A 23,856-nucleotide genomic window follows, 5' to 3' on the forward strand; every position below is an offset into this window, starting at 1 on the left:
ATGGACGTACGAAGTCTAAATATGGGGATGTTCTGCAAAGAGTAACATAAACAAAATACAAATTTTTCAGAACAAAGTCCTGAGAGGTATCGTGGGCGCACCCAAATACTATAGGACTGATAACCTACATCGAGACCTTCAAATGACAGTCAGTCAAAAAATCAAGAGAATTGCAAGGAGGCATGAGGAAAGACTCAATTCTCATGAGAATATTGAAGTATTGCAACGTTTGGATACCACTAGAACAGGACACAGACTCAAAAGAATCAAACTATCTGATCTTGTGTAGTGTTGTGTAGTGAGGTGTATATAATAAAAATGTACAGCAGTGACACGTATAAACATTATTTCACCAGAGACTGAAATGGCGCTCTGATGGACTGAGAAGTTATCATAAAGACAAATTGTAGGTTAGTCGGAAACGGATAGTAACAATGTAATAATTAAATTTTAAAAAATCAGCTGTAATTCTAGAGGAAATAGACTAGGTAGACTAAAGATAGGTAGACTAAAGAGTTTATCTTGATTCCTGGATGATAGGGAGGTATATCAATTGTTTTTGATAGCTTTGTGATGAAACCTCTTCGTTCTTTGGAGGCAGGTACCATATAAGTGTCTGTCATTTCAGAGCTGTCGTCAGCCCGGGCAAAGAAAAGTGGAAATAAGTTGCGTTTTAATACAATATTATTCTTTCTCTTTTTAATATATTGACTAAGTTTATACTTATTTAGTTGGATGTTAAGTTAAACATGTCAGATGGAACGATAGCTAGAATTAGCTTAAAGTCAAGGTATATCAGAAAAGGTACATAATCGTGCTGGTCTTTTATATACTAGGACTGCATGCTCCTTGCTATCGTCCACATTACGGACCGTAAATTCCTTTCTAGATGTATATTTGGTGGCCTGTGGTCTCTACCTATTTACCACTATTTTATTATTTTTGTGTATCCTTGTGAAGCCTATATATCGGTGAAACTCGTCTATTACGTAAAATCATCTCATTCCGTTATCTTCTTTTGATTTAATACCGCGCTGCTCCATTCATTATCTGCGAGTGAGGCATTTAAACGCCGATTATCTAATATCAATCCATTTTAGGTGACGACAGGTTACGTAACGAAGAAGAATGCCCAACGGAGAAGTGGATCGTGATGGTATATTTTTAATTATAAAGCGGGTGGGCAGATATGACGACAGGTCTAAGTTCATTGTTAGGCCCGAGTTCCTATTTACGACGTAATGGCGCATTGTTTACCTACTGAGGTGTCCTTCCCAAGAAACGTTGGTTAGCTGCCGGTGCACTCTTATGTGGGCCGGTTTCAGGCGAGAGATGGTTATCGAGTAAAAATTTGAAACCTTCACAGGTCCGACCGTTTAGCAATATGAAACAGAAACAATTACTGGACGTAATTATACAATTGCAATTAAATAAATTAGCATTATGCCGCGCTATCGGTGGTTCTTTATGAGTTTCTGGCCGATAAACAGCAATTATGCAAATGTATTTGTGTATTATCGATATTATTGTATCAAATAATTTAGTGCATTTGAAAAATTGCCCATGGAGTATTTCAGATATTAGATGATTGTACTTTAAAAATACATTAATTGACAAAAATTGGCCCAATATATATTAATCAAAATATTTTTTTGATTTCTGCATCTCCTTACCATCTTGTGATAACAATGTTAGTTTGGCAGAGATCCACCTATCAATCGACTATTGCACATTTTCAGAATTTCGAAACCATGTGCCAGCCAAGCCTTGCAGCAGTGGCAGCTGAGCAGCTGAACAGAAGGCCCTCTATCTGGCGAGTGTATGCTTGCAGCGACAGAACTGTCCATTTGAGCTGTTACAGTGTCAGCTTATTGGTAGTCTTTATTGTAATAACACGTCGTTAAATTCGATCGATAGCAGCTTGTAATACACTACATCTTGATGATGCCACTATATGCAGGGCAAGACTTTACTGTTAAGAATATTCCGCTCCTATTTCGAGGTGGATGGCTCTCCTGGATGATTTTTTTAGATTTGGGATTGTCGTAGTATATCACTGTTTCATCGCCAGTCATAAAACGTCAATTAAAACTTTCCTTTTTGCCTGGAAACCAAAGAAATCGCATTTTACCTCCCTTTCTGTTGAGAGTTTTAGCTTGGTTTTCCTCTAATAAGATTTCATTATTGTTCAACTTTGAAGGAACTTTCGAACCAAAATACTATTGGTTTTGTAGGTGTGCTCAATAGAGCAACTTTACCATAAATTCTTAAAATATTAATTGTAATGAAGAAGTATTAAAATAAGTGAAGTATTGAACATCGAAAATGCAATTCTAGCATTCTATGATTGGCATAACATTAAATAACACAATAATACTAAATGAAAGACTGTTATTTTATACAAATAAATATCTAAACAATTTAATTAAACACTTATTTTCAGTTGATTGTCGTCAAAAGTTGTTAAAGGAGTTTTAAGTTGTAAATACTTTTAATTGTAAAATTCGAAGAATCAACTTCGCATTTTGAACCACAATAGATATAGCTGATCAAAATAAATACAAGGTAACTGCATTCAATTATTTCTTCAAAACCTATTGCATTTAGAAAACGGAGATCCTAGAAGAAAATCTTTCTAGATTCGGGAAAACTTTGAATCATTCACATAAGACTGGATACCAAAAGCTTTGTACATGAACTCTACACGAATTAACAGTCAATAAATGTAATGGACTGAGGTTTAAAAGTAATATAGTCCATTCTTTTTATTATTTTTTTGAATTGAAAAATATGGAGCAATTAGCCAAGGCCTAGAGAAGTTTCATAGAAGGCTGAAAACCTCAGAATGATGCTAAAGATGCAAATATTGACAGAGATTTGTTAGGAAATTTCAATGCAACCATCGCATAGTTCAAATGTTATCTCGTTAGGCCATCACTTCGGTCGGTTCTTGCAAAATTCTCTTAATTATGTTTGTTAAAGCTCTGTACATAAAAGACTTGTAAATATTACTTAGTCCAGATTTACGTCCAGTTCAGATTTACATGGATAAATTTTACTAGAAATCTACGAAAAAATCCGAAATTACTTTTTCTCCAGTCCAGCATGTACTATCGAATACTTTTCTTGAATTAAAGAAGTGTAAAATTAAAGTGTATTATACACTATTTCATTGTTGGGACAGCTACAGAACCGAGTTTGATATTTTAAAAATATCTATGACGTCAACTGCTCCTTGTTGTTCGTGGCACTCTCTAAAAATTTGCATACGTTCTTGTTGTATATTACTTTGTAACCTTTAACGTTGAACATGAAAAATTTACTATCACGTACAATACAGAGACGCCAACATTTTTATTTTAAATCTTCTAACATTATTTCCGCAATTAACTTACCCAAACCAACGATTTGATACCCTGCTGGAGGTTGAAGTACTCGTCTGGCCCATGCATTTCGGAGGACTTCTAAGGCACAGGGTTCCGAACTGACCAATAAGGCACCAGGGTTAACGTAGCCGTAATACACTAGGCTTTTGGTGGCACCATTTAAAGCATTATTCCACCAACAGACGGAATTTGCAGATAATAATCCCTGAAAAGGAAGAAACGCTGTGAAAATTGATGTTATATTCTTCAAAAAATGCAAAAAAATATTATATTACATTTTATATCATTAAACGCTGCACAAGGTTTCTTGACTTAAGCTTGCACAATACCTAACATTGTTATATGTAAAGAATTCCTACATAGAAATATTATCAACTCCCAAAGTTTTATAAATTCTGTTAACTGACATCTAACATGAAGTGTCTAACTTCAATTCTTATGTCATTTAAATCAGTTCCTTCATATAACTTCTTTTGTTGATATATAGAAATATGATTATCAGTTTAAAAATATTATTTACAACATATTTAACATTAAAATGCCATTCTAATTAACGTAAGCTTAACGCATGCCGCCCTGTCAACGCTATCTCTGGTAAAACAGCGAGAAGTTATTCAAATACGTGTAAAATTGTTTAATCAGTAATTGCTAGCTGATGAAAATACGCACAGATGCAGTTTTTGAATACGTTTTTTATTCCATAATAGTATAAAATAAATTGTTTAATTTAGTTGTTGGTTAGTTTAGTTATACATTTTGCTGTACAAATTATTAATAAGATTATATTTCTAAGTTAAAATTAGTTACAAGAGAATACGTAGTAGAGAATTTAATTAATTAATTAATTATTATTCATTATGTATTTATCAATTATATATTATGTATTTAATTTTATTACAAATTTACTCAATTTTTCGTAAAACACAAAATTAAATTTTCAAAGACCAAATAAAATTAACATGTTTAAAAAAGGTACTTTTCTTTGAATACAGGAAATATTATGGGACGACATTTTTATAATCTACTATTATCAGATTTATACATAGTTCTTAGTATCCAAAAGACTTTGGAGATAACATTAACAATATAATATCACAATTTTCTAATCAAAGATGTGCAATTAACATCGATTAGTTTATATATACAAATATCAATAGGGATGGGAATATTATTCTACTTTATTAATGTCTATTTGTCACTGTCTATCTTAAATATTTATTTGCTATTGCTAATCGTACTTGGTAGACAGATGAACAAAAAATCTCGGTCGTAGTGATATATGCTAGATAGTTATAAACAGACATATTTTCTCCTATAAATTAAGCAGCCTTTCTTTGGCAAAAGCTCTTTTTTTATGACTTCATTTAAATGCGTTTTGTTTATAATTTTATAACCGGCTGCAAAAACTTGAATATATGAATACAAACATTTTATAGAACGATTAATATAATTAATGATCAAATGGTGACTTCATTACCAACATGTGCATGATTAAATGTATTTTAACTAATGACAGTATAAAAAGTGTGTCGTGGTACGTGTTGGACGCCTTCTAATGAATTCGTTCAGGTCAACCAGTCCGAATTTCATAACCTATTTCGAATCTTCAGTCCACCTTTCATTAACAACAGCGATTACTATGAAAAAAAAATGAATGGTCTAGTCAATGAATATTCAGCGATAACGCGAATTGGCATCGGAATTCGTGCGGATTATTTCCGATGTATTGTACAAAAAACACGTGAGCACGATTAAGCATTGAGTTAAGAGGTATGTCAAAGCTAGAGTTATTATTTCAGCCAACTTTATCAACGTCCATCGAGAATATGCCAATACGTTTGAAAAAAAAAACTAGATGACATCGAGAAGGTGAAGAATTGATACCTAACAACAAGAAGAGCTATAAAAAATATTAATTAAGAGATTGATCATCCGAATGTCAACTCACATCCTCATTTAAAATGAAAAAAAATTGATATTAACTTTGATCTAGGTTGTTCGGATTATAGGAACTCCTAAGTGTAATTTCGACATCTATTTTTTGATTAATTTTTTGTTTTTATTCTATAGCACCACGTCCATTATCCTGACCTTCAAGGTTTATCAAAATCTACTCGAAATTTAATATAAAACTTAATTATATTTTCTTGTAGTAAGATCACAATTTGATGCAATGTCAACCTTTGAAAACATTTGCTATAAATTATCCATTCTGTAAAGTAGCTTAACTGATAAAAATAAGCTTCAACAAGATTTAAAGCCGGCTTGGTTGGCGCAGTGGTAAGGGCGACAGGACGGTACTGTTGCAAGATTCCCGGGTTCGAATCCTGCTAGGATATGGTCGTAAATTTATGTTTGTGATAGTTTAATTTTTGTGATTGCTCTAGACAAGAGTGCAAAATCCGACAAGAAAAATGATCTCAGTCACGCCAGTATGTCTTCTGTGATGATTTTTAAGTTGGTTTCTCGCCAATCGGAGAAACTCGTTAGAGCCTGTTAAACTGTAGGTCCAGTTCAGATAAACCCTCGAAGGCAAAAAGGAAACTTTAGAATATACAAAAAAAAAGTTTAATTTAAGAAACGTGGTTACAGTTCTCAAAATAAAGAAAAAAAATATATTTATCGAAGGAGTTTAGCGTGAACAGTTACTAAATTTTCTTAAAATGAAAACCACATTATTTCTATTTTATTATAACAAATTAATAAATTACTTTCTGTGTTCGGATTAAATTGAGATATTACCACAACGTTAAACTGCATTACAATAACATAATTTCGCTGATCTCGAATGACTATTAAATTTGTCGAAAAAATACATTTAATCTTGAATTTATTTTAATTTTATATTTTTCACACAATTTCAATAAGTATAACCTTAAATACTGAATAACCTTGGTATATGAATAAACTTATATATAACTATATGAATAATAATAAAAGTTATATATCAAGAAATTTTCAATAACAATTTTAAAAAATATTTCGACTATGTATTTCAAAAATGTTTATATTAAAGCAGACATATATGGTATTTTTATGTATAGAAAAATTAATAATAAATCTACAATAGATAATTATAGCATAAGAAAATGTTTAAGTTATGATTATGAGTATTCTTTCACTTAATTAATTATATTTTTATAAAATATTAATTGCTTTTTTTACCTTTTAATTTGTCTCTACAGTGAAAACTAGATACTTATCTAAGAAGACCCATTGACTTTTAGTTAGTATCTAATAAAATAAAAAGTTAGTAGCATTTTTCAATGTTTTACCATTTAGTACACTTCCATGCATAACTACACAAGATCACATGGTTCGGTTTTCATATCTTGTTGAGAATCTATAAAGTTCCTCTCTGACAGTTGGAATTTAAAGATTTCTGTGTGGTATCTGGGAATATTTACAATACTTTTCAGCACTTTATTATGAAATACTTTCTACACATTTATACAAATTATTTTGATATTACTTTTTAGAGAACATCCCTATGAATTTCATAGAGCCATATAGTTTTAGTAATATAGTAGTCAATATTCACCGAGTCACTCAATGTGGACTGTTACCTTTTAAACCCGTACTGATGATGGCTTCACTGAAGAAGTTTTAGTAGAGATATGCGAATTTTAAGCAACCTATTAGAAAAAACTGAAATTATTTTTTCTCCAACCGACAAATACACAATCATCTACTATAAAAAAAGAAGATTGATGATGTCCAAAATAGCAATCGTTCAGATTATTACTGTTTAACTGTTTTTATCATTAGTGAGCAACTAGTGATTTATAACTATTAAATAAAATTGATTATCATAATCAAAGTACTGATGATGACTGACTCGAAGCTTTCTACACTATATAAAAACAATATTTTAATCTCATTAAAATGTCACAAATTGTTGCCGGAGGCTGTAAATGTTCCTATTTGTTTGAATCAGAAATGAAGCGTGGTAATTTAGTTTTAGTTCTTGAGCTGTCTTTATACCAGATATATTTCTCACTTATTTTATGGCCAAAATTGTTCGATTAAAATTGATTTAAAATATTGTATATCCGATACAAGAAATTTATCTTAGACATTATTAAGTTGAAAACATTATTTAGGGTTGGTGAATTGGGAGATAATAATTTTTAAGAAATGTGATTTATAATACTATGTGGGACAAAAGTCCTCCTACCAGATAAGTAAGTTTGGTTTTCATAAAAAGTTTATATAGTCTTTATTTTTTTTTGCTATGATTGAAAAATTATATCGGCTAAATGGTTACCGCGATTCGCCATGCAATTTTCGGCACTATTCAAGGCAATTTTAATGATATCTTGCAACATCTGAGGCAACATTTCTTCAACTTCGTGACAAATATTGTCTCTAAGATGTTGAACTGTTTGAGATCTTGCTGGTTAAATCCGGAGATCTTGCTGGTCAGGCCTAATCGTCACTTCGCGAAATTAGCCCTCGTGGAAAAACGTCATTCAATAGTTGAATTGTTGAACGAGTTGTGTGTGCTGTGGCCCCATCTTGCTAAAACCTCATGTCCTCTAGTCTTTCTTCTTCCATTTCAGGTACAAGAAAATTTCGAATCATGTCTTGGTACGATTCAGCAGTAACAGTCACTGCAACTCCTTATCATTTTCAAAACAATAGGGACCAATGATGTTTCCAGCATGAATACCACAGCATACACCTGCTTTTAGTGGATGCAATGATGTTTCATGTTCTAACTAATGATATAATAACTGTAAATAACTGTTCTAATTATTGACGTGGCCACTGAGAATAAAATGAACTTCATCGCTCATTATCAATTTGAACAAAAAATCTTCAATTTCACCAGACAGGCTTAGGATTGCATTACTGTACTAAACTAGTTGATCAGGATCTCTCGGTAGCAATTTATGCACTAATTGAAATTTGTACGGGAACAGTTTCAAATTAGTTTTCAAAATTCGCCTTAATCTGCGTGAAGAAATGTGTAACTGGGAATCACGTCTCCGAATTGATGTTTCTGGAGACCCTGCACATTATCGCGCACCAGAACTACACTTTCAGCATTACGAGATGTCTGTTATCTTTCAGAATGAGGCCTGTCTGCTGTCCTACAGTAGTGTCGAAAATTCGCATGAAAAGGATATATTGTGGTTTTCTGAGGCACTGGACGATTAGGATATTTTTGACGCAATTTTCACCGAGTTGCCACTCATTGCCATAATGGAACGATTATTTTCAATAAATATTGTCACTATTTCTGCTCGTTTTTGTGGCGTATATTTATCCATAACAATATTTGGACGTCTACACAGCACAATGGTTAAGGCCAAACTGAGTTAAACGTCACATAACCAAGATAGTGCACAATCAAAATGGCAGCGGGATTTTTGCCCCACCTGTTATTTCCTAATATGTGTAAAATCTTCTTGATCTTGATGACTGAAAATTTGTTCTAAAATTTTTCTCGGCATTGTCCAATATTTGTCCGGTAGTTGTAAAAGACTGATATTTTATTCTAACCTATGTATAACCATATCCTGTAAATTTTGTGTTTTCAATAACATTTCAGAAGAGAAGAATGAAATTGCAGGTGACATAGCATATTGGTCAAAATAAAATCTTCGAAAGTAGAGATTTTATGAAAAGAAAGCAAGGTAACAATTTAACAATTGGGTGTATAATAAAATTACTTGAAAACAGTCTGTGAGAAGAAATGTCAACCGAGTTCAAAAACTAAATAACGCTTTTTACTATTCCCAGGTTTTGAAGCTTTATTACTGACTTGATCTATACAAACTATGTAAATAATCGAAGACATGGAGGGTAATAATAATATCACCGAGGTGTGCTGATTAAAGAGCCGCCAAGTTAAGTGGCAGCCTTTAGCCAATCGTGTTCATCACTGAATATAATTTCGAATTTCGCGTCTGAAATAAATGCCACATTGTTATTTGATCAAGAAGGCGATGTGTTATCGTCAAATTACAGAGAATGAATCGAATATTTGAATATGTAAAAAGATTTTTCAAAGATAATTTTTAATTATGTTAAAAGTGGTAGAAATTGTGGTAAAAGTATGATTAATACTGTTTAAGTAAATTAGCATTATTAAATTGTTTCCGTTAAATATTAAATTAATTACTTAACAGCATTATATTGTGGTCTAATTTTCGTCCTTTTTTATTGCTTACTTCGTTTTTAATTTAATATTTTTGAAAATTATCATCATTAAATTGTTAACGAGTAGTTATTAAATGCTTGCATGTATTTTAATCAGCGATAAATATTTAGGGAAATGGTAAGTATTAATGTAAACAACTATAGAACAACCTAATCTAACTCCTGAATTTCATGGTTTTGACTTTTTTGTACATAAATTAACAGTTTCTCTATTAATATTATTGTGAGATTATCAGAGTGTACAGACGTTAATTAAGGAACTGTTAAAATTGCATTTTCGATATGCATAGCTTTAGCCGTTTGATTTACAAAAATTGGTAGATTTTTGTTTTAACAATTTAGACGTGATGGTTTTGAGGTCAATGATGTCGTGGAGAAACAAAAATATATTAGGTAAATGGTTTACAAGACTTATTGTACAAAAACTCGCCTCAAAATCTCAAAGAACTTTCAGCAGCTTTGTAATTGAAAAGTTAACTGATTCCAGGTGTTTACTTGCAATCGATACAAATTGTTACAACAAGAAATTACTAAAAATACTATATAAAACTGCTCATTCATTACAATTGCAGTTCCTTCGCTTGTCAGTAAAAAGAAGGATCACCTGTGGTATATTGTGACTGGCTACGAAAAGTGGTGAAAAAAAAAACAACAGGCACAAGTCATCATGTTGCGTGATAACTTTTGACCACATATTGGAATAGTTGTATAATCACTGTTGCGTCTTTAAAACAAAGAACACTGTTGCATAGGATTCGGAAATACTGAAGAAAATATATCAACGATTGTATCGCTGTTCACCAACATTGTTTGTTGTTGGCAAAAGTATCGAAAATTTTGCAGAAAGAAAAGTATTAATACATATTGTACAAATTTTCACAATGCAATCTAATCAAACCAATCAAGAGACTAATCAAAATGTACAATAATATATAATAATTTCTCATATTATTTTCAACACAAGATGGTAGTTCAAGCAAGATCATTTAAAACAAAAACCGTTAAATGATCACAAATAAGTTTTCTCGCTAAATCAGACACTCCTCGCCGATATCACACCTGCTGCAGCAAATTGGAAGATGGATTTTTACGATAGCGCACCGAATTGGAAACAAAGCGTTCACGTTTCCAACAAACGGCGTTCATAATCTTAAAAAGGATCGATCACGAAACAGCACTGACCTCAGATCGTAGAAAAACGCGAAATAAACTTAACTAACCGCAATAATTTCGCCTGGCTTTTGAGATTATTACATCACCACGCTATGGCCAAAATCGTATAATGTAATACTCTTGACCTACGTCGATCTGGCCATTAAGAGCTTATTTAGATCGAAAGGATATTGCTACAAGAACCGTAGGATATGAATGGCGCATAGTTTTTATGTGTCATGTATGAGTTTCAGTTTGTGTTATATTCATTATCTGTCTGTTTAATTTTAACAGACAGATAATTGACCAGAAAGTTTTACCGACATAACGGTCAATTGAAATGCCACCGGCCCTAGTTTGCCTAGTTAGTTAGCCCTAAACAGCTGTCGGATCATTAGTTTGTGAATTATAGCATTTTTATTGAAGCAACTTTTGTTATCGTGAAAAAAAAATGGATAAAAAGGAAATTCGCGTGTTGATAAAATATTGCTTTTTGAAGGGAAAAAATACAGTTGAAGAAAAACTTGGCTTGATGCCGAGTTTCAGGACACTGCCCCAGGAAAACAGACGTGGTGAAATGAGTTTACCGTCTTCGGTAAACGCAGTGGACGCCCAAAAGTGGTCGTTACATACAAAAGCATTTAAAAATCCACAAAATGATTTTGAATGACCGTAAATTGAAAATTGAAACTGAATGGAATAGCAGACACTCTGAAAATATCAACTGAACTTGTACATCATATCACTTACTTGAATATTTGGGTATGAGAAAGCTGCACGAGCTCATTTTTGACCAAAAATAACGATGAGTTGATGATTAGGAGCAGTTTTTGAGGGGGACATTGGATGAAACATGGCTCCATCATTTCACTCTTTCGCGTCTGTATTTTGGGATGCGCATGGAATAATTTTCATTAATTACTTTGAAAAAGGAAGGACTATTAACAGCGACTATTACTTAGCGTTATGGGGCCGTTTGAAAGACGAAATAGCCGTAAAACGGCCGCATTTGAAGAAAAAGTAAAGTGCTGCTTCACCAAGATAATGCACCGTGTCACAAGTCAGTGAAAACGATGGCAAAAATTCATGAATTGGGCTTCGAATTACTTCCTCACACACCGTTTTCTCCAGATGTCAGATCTTAGAAGAATGCTGGCTGGGAAGAAATTTTCCTCGAATGAAGAGGTGATCGCCGAAACTGATGCCTATTTTGAAGCAAAGGACAAATTGAACTACAAGAATGGTATCAAAAAGTTGGAGGGTCGCTATAATCAGTGTTTCACCGTTGAAGGGAATTATATTGAATAAAAAAACTAATTTTGCCAAAAAATGAAATATGTGTAACTACGGTAGGCCGGGGACTTTTCAATTGACCTGTTATGTCGTTACTACTTACTAATCACTAATTTACTAGAATACTTGATTCTTTAATGATAATTTAAGAAAAGAACAATTGATTTTCAGTCACAAGAGATGGTTATGGAAAGTGTTGTTGATTTTCAAAACTAAAAATTAAACGTCACTTCTGGGAAGATTAATAGTATAAGTTATATTTTTTATTACTTATTTGCAACAACTTATATCTAAGTAAATATTTAGATCTCAAGTGAAATAATATTTATGTATTAACGCTGCTGTTTTTCTATTAAATGCACTACACTATAACATCAAATGATTTATTTTGAGACTATTTCGTGTGTTGGTGATCCAAGAGTTGTAATATTTCGATATTAATATAAAAATGAGGTCTTCCCTCATGTCTTGTTACACTGTCGCTTGGTTTTTTAAGTGACAGTCGGTATCTGATGTTCTCGCTGTTAGTTATTAAGTCCTCTACCATTTGGGTGCACCTACAATACTTCTGGGGAGTTTATTCTGGAAAACTTGTATTTATATTATAAAACTATTACTGCAAGTGCCTACCAATGTCACTTAATTGATATCAACCACATAGTGTTCCAAACGATACCAAAGACAGTGGGTAAGAGATGAAGCATGAAATGCTGAAGAAGTGCGATCGATGATTTATGTTTCTAACCATCATTAATTATTTTAATCAAAGATATATCTTCAAGGGAATATATATTTAATGCAGATTTCTGATGAATTATTAAATTAATTTTGTTTGAGTCCTTAAAATACCTTTACTTGGAGATATACGAAAGACATTTCTTTTATATGAAGTATAAACGCGTACTGTATTAAAAGACAACTGTATTCTGAACTTAACTAAATAGGAAGCATCATCATATACCAGATGTATTTCTTTCGCAGCTGAACATAATAATAATACACCTTAACCACCTTTCTTTTATTTTAAAACGTATTTGATATTCTCTTCACTTCCTAGTTCGTTAGTTTGTTAACATATAACCGTGCATTAAAATTAAATTAAAGGGATAGCAGTTAATTAGAGTATCTAAATTAAACCTAATTATACTCGTACGGTATCGGCTTCCTGAGCTAATACATATGACACATTAATAACGTTGAAATACAACGGTCACAGACGTGTTCGGTGATCCTACAGACCGATTTAGACATCAAACTAGGAAACTAATTAATTTCTTTCTGGGTCCTAATCAAACATTCGATCTATAAAGATCTTCATGTAATTATATATTTTACCGAGTCACTTGTTAAAGATATTGTACTGTTAAATTAGATTTATATCGTTTCAGATTCGTATTATCGATGATAATAGATATACTTATCTAGGTTAATATTATAAGTTACAAATAAACTGTATTAGAACGATAATAGATAGATTGAAGACCACAAAAGGAGTTCATTAAAGATTATATCAAATTATTAACATACATAAGATATATATTGTCACAGATTGATAGAAATAAAAGTGGAAGTAGAACCTAAGATGGAAGACATGGATATATCAAGATAAACAGTAAATATAGAGACTTGCAGAAAACATATCTATAGATATATGAAAGAATAACAGAAGATGAAAAAATGATAGTGAAATGGAAGGAATAATCTAAGGAGTCTGCAGGAATCAACATACGAAAATATATAGCTAACAAAAAGTAAAGGGAATGAGAGCACAGATGGAAACAAAAATCGAAGAAGTAAAGAATGTACTGGGAAATCTGAAGAAGGTTGTAGTAAACAGTATGGGAAATTCCAAGAAAAATTAAGTATTAGTACAAGTTTAGAATAGTGTATGGAATGAGCATTTAGTATTATTTTGAGTGAGTAAAAAGAAGAACACAACAGAGGAAGAATGAACTGATTTAAGTAACAAAATTGTTAGAATAATTCAAGAAATATATAAGATCAGTACCAACGTCGCCATTGCAGACAATAAGAAATCAGAAACCATTAAAACTCAAGCAGGACTAAAAAGAGAAGTTTAAGCCCAACAGTTTTTAATATTAACGGATAAAATAATAAAGACATTCCAAAGAGACAAAACAGACCCACATATAGAGTATAACAATATATACAAGATAGAAATGTCGGTTAGTTCTAAAGGAGATGATGGTAACAACAACTGATAGAAATAATACTACACAAATAAATATATATACAAAAATATTTATACACAAACAAAAAATATTAAACAGAGGAAATATGATACTAAAAGAATACGAAATGATAATGAATAAGAGCAAAATATAACACAAAATGGTGATAGAAGAGCCAGAAGAAGTAAATCAAAACTGAGATTGTACAAATAGGACAAGTAAATACACTTAAATACTTGGATATAAAAATAGAAAGTAATGGTAGGCAGAAGTTGAGAAATAAAGGCAATAATTGAGAAAAGCACGAATTTGTTGCTTGGCTGTAAATAGCAAATTTATCAAAAAAAAAAGAAAATATCCGGCAAAACTAAAATGGAACTCTACAGAACAATTTACCGACCAATTAAAGCATTTGGTTCCGAAGCTTGGGTATTCTTAAAGAGATAAATTAAGCAAGACATAAAAACTAAGAATGATACTTCAGAAGAGTCAGGGGTGTAACTAGATAGAAAGAATAAGCAAAAAAAAAAAGAAAATACTGCAATATGTAATCAGCGGAAGACAATAAGTCAACTGATGGAGGATACAAAACACGAATGTATTAGAAAAATGTTTCAGAATGCCTCTATATTCTCCAATCCAAGCAAGACGACGAAATACGTATTTACTGTACTTTTGTTATCTTTAGCACATTTTAGCAATATCGCAAAGAAATGGCAGATTACTAAAAAGCTACATGTATTAAAAATAATCTTCCATTTACTTAAAAATAGGGCAATATCATAATTCTAATAATAGTCTAATATAATTTTTAAAAAATAAATTAGTGTGAAAGAGATAATTTTTATTATGCGTTGGGAACTATCGATTGAAAACATTCGAAACAGTCGATAGTTAAAAAACTAGCCACTGAATATAGTAATTACTATTTTCAATCAAATGCACGATTCGACTGTTTTATTCAATTTGTGATATCAGACGAAGATGTACGAACCCTTTCCTGTATAAATTGTGAGAGAGGAAAGGACGGAGATAATTACTTGGAGCAGTTAATTTTATATCTGCTTATATAACAGTAGTATAATCGAGACGGAGATGTACATATTCCTTTTCATAACTTTAAAGAAAAGGAAAAAAAATAATTACTGAATATTATTACCATGTAATTAATAATTTCATTTTAAACCAAGTAGAATTACTTTTATATTTGAATGATCTGTGGATCTGCAAAAAGGAACGGAATTTTATTATGGAATGGAATAATACCCCACAAATATTTTATCGTATTTTAATATGTTAATTGCTATTTTCAAAGAATATACTATAATAAATATAGACAACACAATAGAGCTTAAACAAAACCTAAAAACTAAAAATGTACAATAACCATAAATAGTAAATAAAAATTAAACATACACCTAATCATAGAAAAAAATCTAATTTATGACATAATTAAAAATTATCGAACAATAACTACTAGAGCTTTTTTAAATAAAGTAAAAGCTTTATTTATTTTTGAACGCAGTTTTAATATTTTTACCCTATTACATTAACAATTTTGAAAAATATCGTTCCAAAATTCTGCTATATTAATATACAATATATTGTTATTTACAAGGAAACTACCAAAAAATCATAAAACTATATATAAATCTATGTAAGCATAAATTGGGTACATTTTTATCAAGGTCGCGGCTATGACGACAGAGCCAGAAAGTTAAAAATAAGTCGAATGAAACTAGAAGAACCAAAAATAATAACTAAAAGTACACGACTGAAACAGTCGACAGTAAATAGTAACAAAATCAGTTATACCGAAAATAGCGACTGAAAACAGTCGACTGAAACAGTCACTGGTAAAAAGTAGTAAAATCAGTCGAACACCAAAAATAGCGACTGAAACAGTCAATAGTAAAAAGTAGTCAATTACTAAACAGTCGATAATCGATTTCAGTCGATAGATCCCAACACTACTTTTTATGTTAATCCAACCATATTTAAACCGTTTATAAAAAATTGTTTTTTTTTTCAAAATGGCAATTTTATATAGTGGAACGTTTGATATCACATTACCAGTAGGATCTAACAACACAGGTGATCTTTAATCATAATATCATTTCAATAATACTCTTGGTAATTATAGATCTATGAGAAAAAACGTTATTTACATATTCTGCGCTATACCAACGGGCTATAAATACGTATAATTGACACGTCAAGCTGAAGGAAAGTCGACTGTGCTCAAAAGATTATGCTTATCGTCGCTTATTGATCGTTGCTTATACAGTATAAGGCTGGCGAGATAGCGATCGCTACATGCCAAACAAAGAAAATCGTGTTTTGTCGCTTTTCTCGTTCGATTTTTCGAATCTGTTTACGTAAGCATTAAAATGCTGAGGCGTCCTAGATCGGATGGCGGGGTGTTGCAACATTTTCGGGGCACTGTAACTGTGTCATCTTGATGATATATTAGTTTCGTTATGTCATGTCGTTTTTTAGTCTATTGGTTATGCTAGGAGTGGTACTTAATGCCTCCATTATGTCATTTGTTATAAAGTTTGAGGGAAATTATTTATTTATTTATGTGTATAGTTTAAAAAATAGCATTATAATTGTGAATTGTAAAAATAATCAACGCACGTAGGCATTATGTGTTGCTTACTCAAAATTTGTGTATTGGAAAGAGTAACATGGATAATTATTTTTATAAATTACTTTCGCATTATTTCTCAAATTGACAGGAGAATCCTTGGAAAGGTGTTTATGGAGATCATACAAATGAAACTTCATGAGGACAGTAACACAGAAGAAGAAAGTAGAATCTACTGCTGAGGTAATAAGCCGAATCCGCCAAGTTGCAGAAGGTTCTACTTCTGTGAGATATAATGAGATGAGATGAGAATATTACATTTAAGAACAAAATGTTTCGAAAGCTTCGAGACTTTTCTTTTGTTTTGGCCTAAAACCAAGGCGGTGGAATGCATGACGCATACCTGGTCGCGGAGACTTGCCCTGGAGTGTCAAATAGGACCTTGGGCTGACCAATATACCAAGCCGAAACCGCCTTACAGTTGATCCCTATGGGCCCCTACTGCTACTGCATTAAATTTGGGGAAATAGCACCCGATAACGGCAGCCATTATTGGGCACGCGGACCCGGTGAAAAAAACGAATAGTGAAACTAACTATACATTCTTGAACTTAGTGAGTTAGCACACGATGCTGTCTTATGGGGGCAAAAATTATGACTGCAGCGACGGGTAAGGTTGTTTCAGCCTGGATTTTGGGTGGAAGACGCAGTGAAAGCTCCGAAAAAAGGCATGGATCAAGATCAACTGGAACGACATTTTGTGAAGATTATTCGAAATATTGCGGTGTAATGGTTGAGAATAATAGTTGAACAGCAGTGTAATGGTTGAGAGGTACACACATGTGTATGTTAATATCACAGACAAGATCGTTTGTTGGATGAGAACGTAAGAACGACTTTTTGTTCCTCCTCTAATTTGGGTGAGTTGCCTGTTCTTTTAGTTTTCTTGTTGATTGTTACAATACTTTTTTGTTGTTCTTGTAGACTCATTATTCTGGGAGACAGATCCCTGGTTATTGAGAAAATTGCTATATCTAACAAAATGTACCAAATTTCAATAATAAAAAAATCACTCGAATTATAATACAAAATAATATATTGGTTGGAAGTAAATATAAATCATCTGATAATATAATAAGTTGCTGATTTCAAAGCAATGAAATTCAGGCATGGGGATATTCTAGAAAAAATTAGGAAATTCTCAACAAGGTATGAGGAAAGCTACGCTCATGTGTGGAGACGAAAGTGCTGCAACTTCTGTAGAACACTTAACGAGGTTGCAGACTCAAGAGAACCAAACTATGTGATCTTGTGTAGTTGTGTCACTTACTAAATAGTGAAAACAGTGATAAGCTTTATTTTATTAGAAAATGAGTAGTAGGGACCAATGGGTCTTCTCAGATAAGTATCTAGCTTTATTTATGTCTTGTATTGATGATTGCAGTAGGACTGAAATTGGAGAAACTTTCATACATAGTGATAAAGCTTCTCTTAATCCTTTATAAAGCTGTACTTCAGTGTATTTTAGTTACGTTATTAAGGAATGTGACACCTTTAAAATCATTCAAATGAGCTGACCAAATTTTTATTTTGTTCTTATGAAACATGTCGTCGATTCTTACCTGAAATAGGAGATATCCATTTTCGTACATCCAAAAATCCCCGGGATCACCCTGACAGCCCTCCTTCCTAACGATAATGGCCAGAACTTGTGTGAGTTTCACGCGGCAGGTACTCCCGCAATCTGATCCTATTCGACTGGTAGTCATGTTTAGGTGATCATCCTGAAAAAGAGAAACGCCGTCAAATACTTATCCTGGGAAAGCGTTTGAGCCGCAACAACAGTCCGCTCGTTATATTCAAAAATACGGAATAATTCCTGCTACCATATCTGCGTGTTAGATTGCACAAATAAGGCGAATTCCATCTGTACACCAAGGACAATACTAAGGTTTGTCGCGTAATCGGGCATTTCGATCTCCGCGTAATGAATAGTTTAAAGTTATCTCAATCTTTTGACGTAAAACGCGACCGAGACTTTATTATTCGAAAACGAAATCGGTAGAAAGTATTCCCGAGACGATTTATCGTCATTTTCTATAACGTTCAATAACCGAACGATTGGAATTCATTTTTACTTTCAAACTGAGGCTTATTGGAGGTTTTTAAGGTATTTTGTTACATGTTTCATTGACTTACTCTTAAATTTTATAACAGGTGTAACTTGTATCTTTAGAAATACTGTGGTCAAATTTCGATTATTGTATTAAATTAATAATGTTTCTTTCATGAATGAATCCAAGGACTAATATAAAAATAACTAAATAAAAATAATAAAAAGAAGTTATAACATATACATAACATGAATTAAAATAATCAAGAAATCTCACCCATTCCAACATTTTTGAAATTGCATTTAATTAAATCTAATTTCCATTAACTTTCAATAACCAAAACTGTATTAATTTAACATTATTAAGATTAACTGTATTAATTTTTACATTATTACTAGTCCTTTCCGACTAACCTACAATTTGTCTTTATGATAACTTACATCTAGGTATATAACTAGGAGGATTCATCGGCCCTATCTCAGTATCTGGTGAAATAATGTTTAAACATGTCACTGCTGTATTTTTTATTATATGAACCTCACTACACAACACTATACAAGATCAGATGGTTTGATTCTTTTGAGTCTGTGTCTTGTTCTGGTGGTATCCAAAGGCTGCAATACTTCAATATTCTCATGAGAATGGAGTCTTTCCTCATGTCCCCTTGCAATTCTCTTTTTTGTTGACTGATTGTGGGTATCTGAAGGTCTCGATGTAGGTTAGAAGTCCTATAGTATTTGGGTGCGCCCACAATACCTCTCAGGACTTTGTTCTGAAATATTTGTATTTTGTTTATGTTACTCTTTGCAGAACATCCCCTTAATTGAAGTCCGTATGTCCATATAGGTTTCAGTATTTGCTTATATAATAGCAGTTTATTATGTACTGTGATTATAATTGTGATTTTATTCCAATTAGCCAATAAATAATCCTATATTTCAATTCCAGTTCTATTCTTTTTTCATTATATGTTCCTTCCAGCGAAGTTTTGCATCAAGATTGATTCCGAGATATTTAGCGTTGTTGCTATATGGAATAATCATATCAGATATTATTTAATGTTATTGGTGCTTGTACGGTCTGATTGTAGGTGAACTACACATGCACAGATTTACTTTCATTAATTTTTATTTTCCAAGCTTGTGTCCAATTATGTATATTGTCACTTGCCTGTTGTAAATTTCGTGAGGCTTCTTCACTATGGTCTCCGACAGCTATAATCGCAGTATTTTCATTATCTTATTTTTTATATATAATTTCTGGCCTAAGATATATATTACAAACACAACAACAGTAAATACACTAGGCTGATCTTTTCTTTACCTAAATATTTGAATAAAATCGAATTATTCTTTATTTATTTCATTCTTCGATCTCACCTTTGCAGATAGCTCATCTTTAATTTTTCTTTTATGGCTTTGTCTTATGTCCCATGTGGCTACTAACAACTCATCGACTAATGAGGAATTAAATTTATATGAAAAAAATTTCTAACGGTTAACATTAAAATCACCTTTAGTACAATATAATATTTCTTCACCACATCAATTAATAAAGGTCTTCAAGCAAGGACTATTTTTTTTCTATTTATTCAGTAGACGTTTTTTATCCAAACTTGCTTTAATTAACTTTGTAAACTATAATAATTCCAATAATAGGGGAATAACCGAAAGTAACACAAAATCTTAACTAACACTGCTTAAATTAAAATAACTTGGCTTAATTATGTTTCAACCACTAACTTTTCATTTTAGTATCGTTTTTAATGTAAAAAACACTCACTTAATTTTAACGAACATTATCCTTGATTTTATTTTATAAACTTGCTGGGTTTGTTTATACATTTTATATCACCGATCTGACGACTATCCAGGTTGCTTGATTTGGACCTTTTGGTTTTATTGGGATATATTTATTTGTAGCGCTTATTACTAAAAAAATATTAAGCCTAAACATTCTTCCTCGGTATGAACTTTAACCGTGCTAACTTGCACACCTCCATGTGCCCCAGTTTTCATCAAAAATGGAGGCAGAATTTACGCAAAGCCGATTAATATAGAGATCCACCTGCATCCCAGGAGTTACTAACATGTAGACCATTATGGGATTAATTTAGAAATATGTATGGCTTAGTGGTACTCGAACTCGTGAGTATCACTACTCAGAACCACTGCCATGGCCATTAATAGAGACATTTTTTATTGCAATTGTAACATCTCCAGATTTAGTAAAATTTAGTCATTAAATTTATCCTTTGGAACTTTATGTTAAATATACATTCAAATAAAAAAATAATTTCTAAGTGGCCTTGAACGAAATTGAACTGCTCAGTTCAATCCTTGTAAAGAGAAGTAAAACAAAAGGATACAAGCGGGAATAAGCTACAGTTCTCTATGCCTAAATTTTACAAAATTTCCCAAGCCCAAAGCAGCAACATTAATTTTTTTTCTACGCGGTAACAAAAAATAGACATTTGAAAGCAGGATGCATAAATTCATCGTTTCTTAAATTAATTAAAACGACGTCATATATTTTCCCAACGCGCACATAATACAGTGAAACTGCTAATGACCCATCGTAAATCGTTTTATAGAAGATTTTACCATATATTAGTGTTTCAAGGTAAGAAATTATAAATAAATCATAACGATGAATTATCTACGCGTTGCTATCCATAAATCATTCGAGAAAAAGGAACAGAGACTGAGATAAAACGTGTAGTTTCAATAAACCTAAAATAGGTGATGCATAAAGAGGAATCTGGGTTAAACATTCTGATACTTATTAAATATAATTTTAAATAATTACGTAGAACAAAATGAATGGATATATTAGGTGCTTTTTGGTATTAATAATCCTTAAATCTTATTGAAAAAGACATTATTTATTCAGAGAAACTGGTACAATTATTTTGCATCATTTTCTACAACTTTTTCCCATCTATCTGGCAACATAACGATTTAGTATCGAAAATAGCATTCAATATTTCAAAACCGTCTGTGATCTGAACAAGTAGTATACAGAAGACCATTTATTCCGTCAACAATGTCTCTACCACAACTCTAGCATCGTGTAGCCAAGATTTGTCATGTAAAAGGATGAATTTGCGTCTACTACCCGCTGTTGCAGTTGTTTTTTGCAACAATTTGTCATTCATTATATACAATTGGCAATGGTGCACCTCTGCAGTAACATTTTTATTTGGTTTTGGATTCTACTAAATACACTACAGCTTTCTATTTCCACCATATATACAGCAAGATTTTATGCCGATGAATATTGCGCTTTGATATCATTGTAGATGACTCTCCAGAACTAAGTTATAACTTTGGAGCTTGGGATTATGGCAGGGCAACATAACGATTTCGAATGGAAAGAATAGAAAGTTCAATATTTCAATATGATTTTGCGTGCATTTCAATGCGTTTTGTGCGCCTACCAAGTCGTGGTGCATCGATCTGAACAAGTGGTATACAGAAGACGCTATATCCATGCCATGACTTTGGAGCTTCGGACTATGGCGATAGATATATTGTTCATCCTCAGTTACAACACGCCCCAGAAAATTCTTCTTTTTTGCCTTCTAAGTAATGAAACCGCGAAGTTGAAATAGTTTGAAAGTCTTTTCCATAGCATGTAAACGGCTGGAAATTCCTGGAAAATCAGTCTCACAATTATTTTTTTCGAAATTTGCGGTATTTTTTTTATAACGTTTTGGTTTCCTACAAATTGTATGTATAATGCATACCACATTCTTTAAGCATAACATTCGAATACAATTTTCAAAGTGATTGAACTGATAATGTGCACCAAAAACATTATCCACTATTGGATAAGACTAGGGTCAATAATCTAGGATTATTAATGAAAATATTTGGTTATAAAATTTAGCCAATAAGGTTTTGGAGACAATTTTTTGAAATCCAAATCGAATTCTCTTAGAAAACTACTACTAAGGATTAGTAATATAATAAACTTACGTGAGTTCGTTAAAATGTTTAGAAAAACGTGGTTTACAAAAGAAAATTATATTTCTAAAATTTTCTAGGTAAGAGAAAAGTCACTGAAATAAAGCATATATTGTTGAAATATCGACTACATTAATCAAAAGAAGAAGTTAAGGGATGTAATCCAAAAATAAATGGTTGTGAAATGGCGAAGGAAGAACTTGTACCTTAAAATGGTTAATTTTTTTGATTACTCTTCGTGAGTCCACAATCTGCCCTATTGGCAATAAGTATTTCTTATGTCTATATTATATATACATGGCATGTAGAAAAGCCACACTTCAATAAGCAATTCTGTATAAAATATTATATTAATTAATTAGTCTTATTCTAAAGTCTACATATGTCCAGTAATCAGATCAGGTTGTGTTAAACGTTTTAGTCTACGCACTTCACTATCACGTCGCATATTTAGCTTATTAGCGAGTACATTGGGATGCACTGACACTCTTTTGAAGTACTTCACAAAAACACGTTGAATTACACTCATAGTTTCGAGAGGAATATCGTGTTGTATCATTTTATTTGAAATATAGTACGGAGCATCAACAATGGCACGCAACACCCCATAGTTGGATTCCATATGCCCAAATGGGCTTGAGTATAGACTCAATACAGCAATACCTTGTTATCTAATGATAACTTGGATTTGCGCCCGATGAGCCAATACATTTGATATAATTTTAGTCCCAGTTGTTTTCGTTTAGAGAGTATGTGCTTCTTCCAGGTTAGGCGTCGATCTAAGTGCATACCAAGATATTTAACATGCTCTGCTTGGGGGAGTTGACGATGATTGATATTCACTGATGGACATGTTCTTAAAATTGTTAATAAAATTTGTTCTCTCGTCAATATTTGGAGAACTTTTTCGGTAGCTCCCGTAATAAAATGATTTTGGAGAACTTTTATTTGGGTCTTTATATCGAGACTTCTCGAACCTGAGATATTGATTGT

The 23,856-nt window shown here is 32.1% G+C and overlaps 1 protein-coding gene across 9 annotated transcripts in view; it reads right to left on the reverse strand.

Annotated features, from left to right (window-relative positions):
* The window catches only part of knockout (Stork-head domain-containing protein knockout), a 234,907-nt gene that overhangs the window by 12,058 nt on the left and 198,993 nt on the right, over positions 1-23,856 (reverse strand). For all 9 annotated transcript variants that reach the window (XM_076413502.1, XM_076413506.1, XM_076413503.1 and 6 more), the window contains 2 exons: positions 18,404-18,565; positions 3,396-3,591 (listed from right to left, as the gene is read on the reverse strand). In XM_076413502.1, the coding sequence (XP_076269617.1) occupies positions 3,396-3,591; positions 18,404-18,550 (343 nt within the window). In that variant the 5' untranslated portion in view covers positions 18,551-18,565. The remainder of the gene's footprint in view (positions 1-3,395; positions 3,592-18,403; positions 18,566-23,856) is intronic.

This window comes from Rhynchophorus ferrugineus, unplaced genomic scaffold (genome assembly GCF_030347505.1).
Source record: "Rhynchophorus ferrugineus isolate W39M unplaced genomic scaffold, kcgeb_rfMv2 rfM9, whole genome shotgun sequence".
Classification (NCBI taxonomy): Eukaryota; Metazoa; Arthropoda; class Insecta; order Coleoptera; family Curculionidae; genus Rhynchophorus; species Rhynchophorus ferrugineus.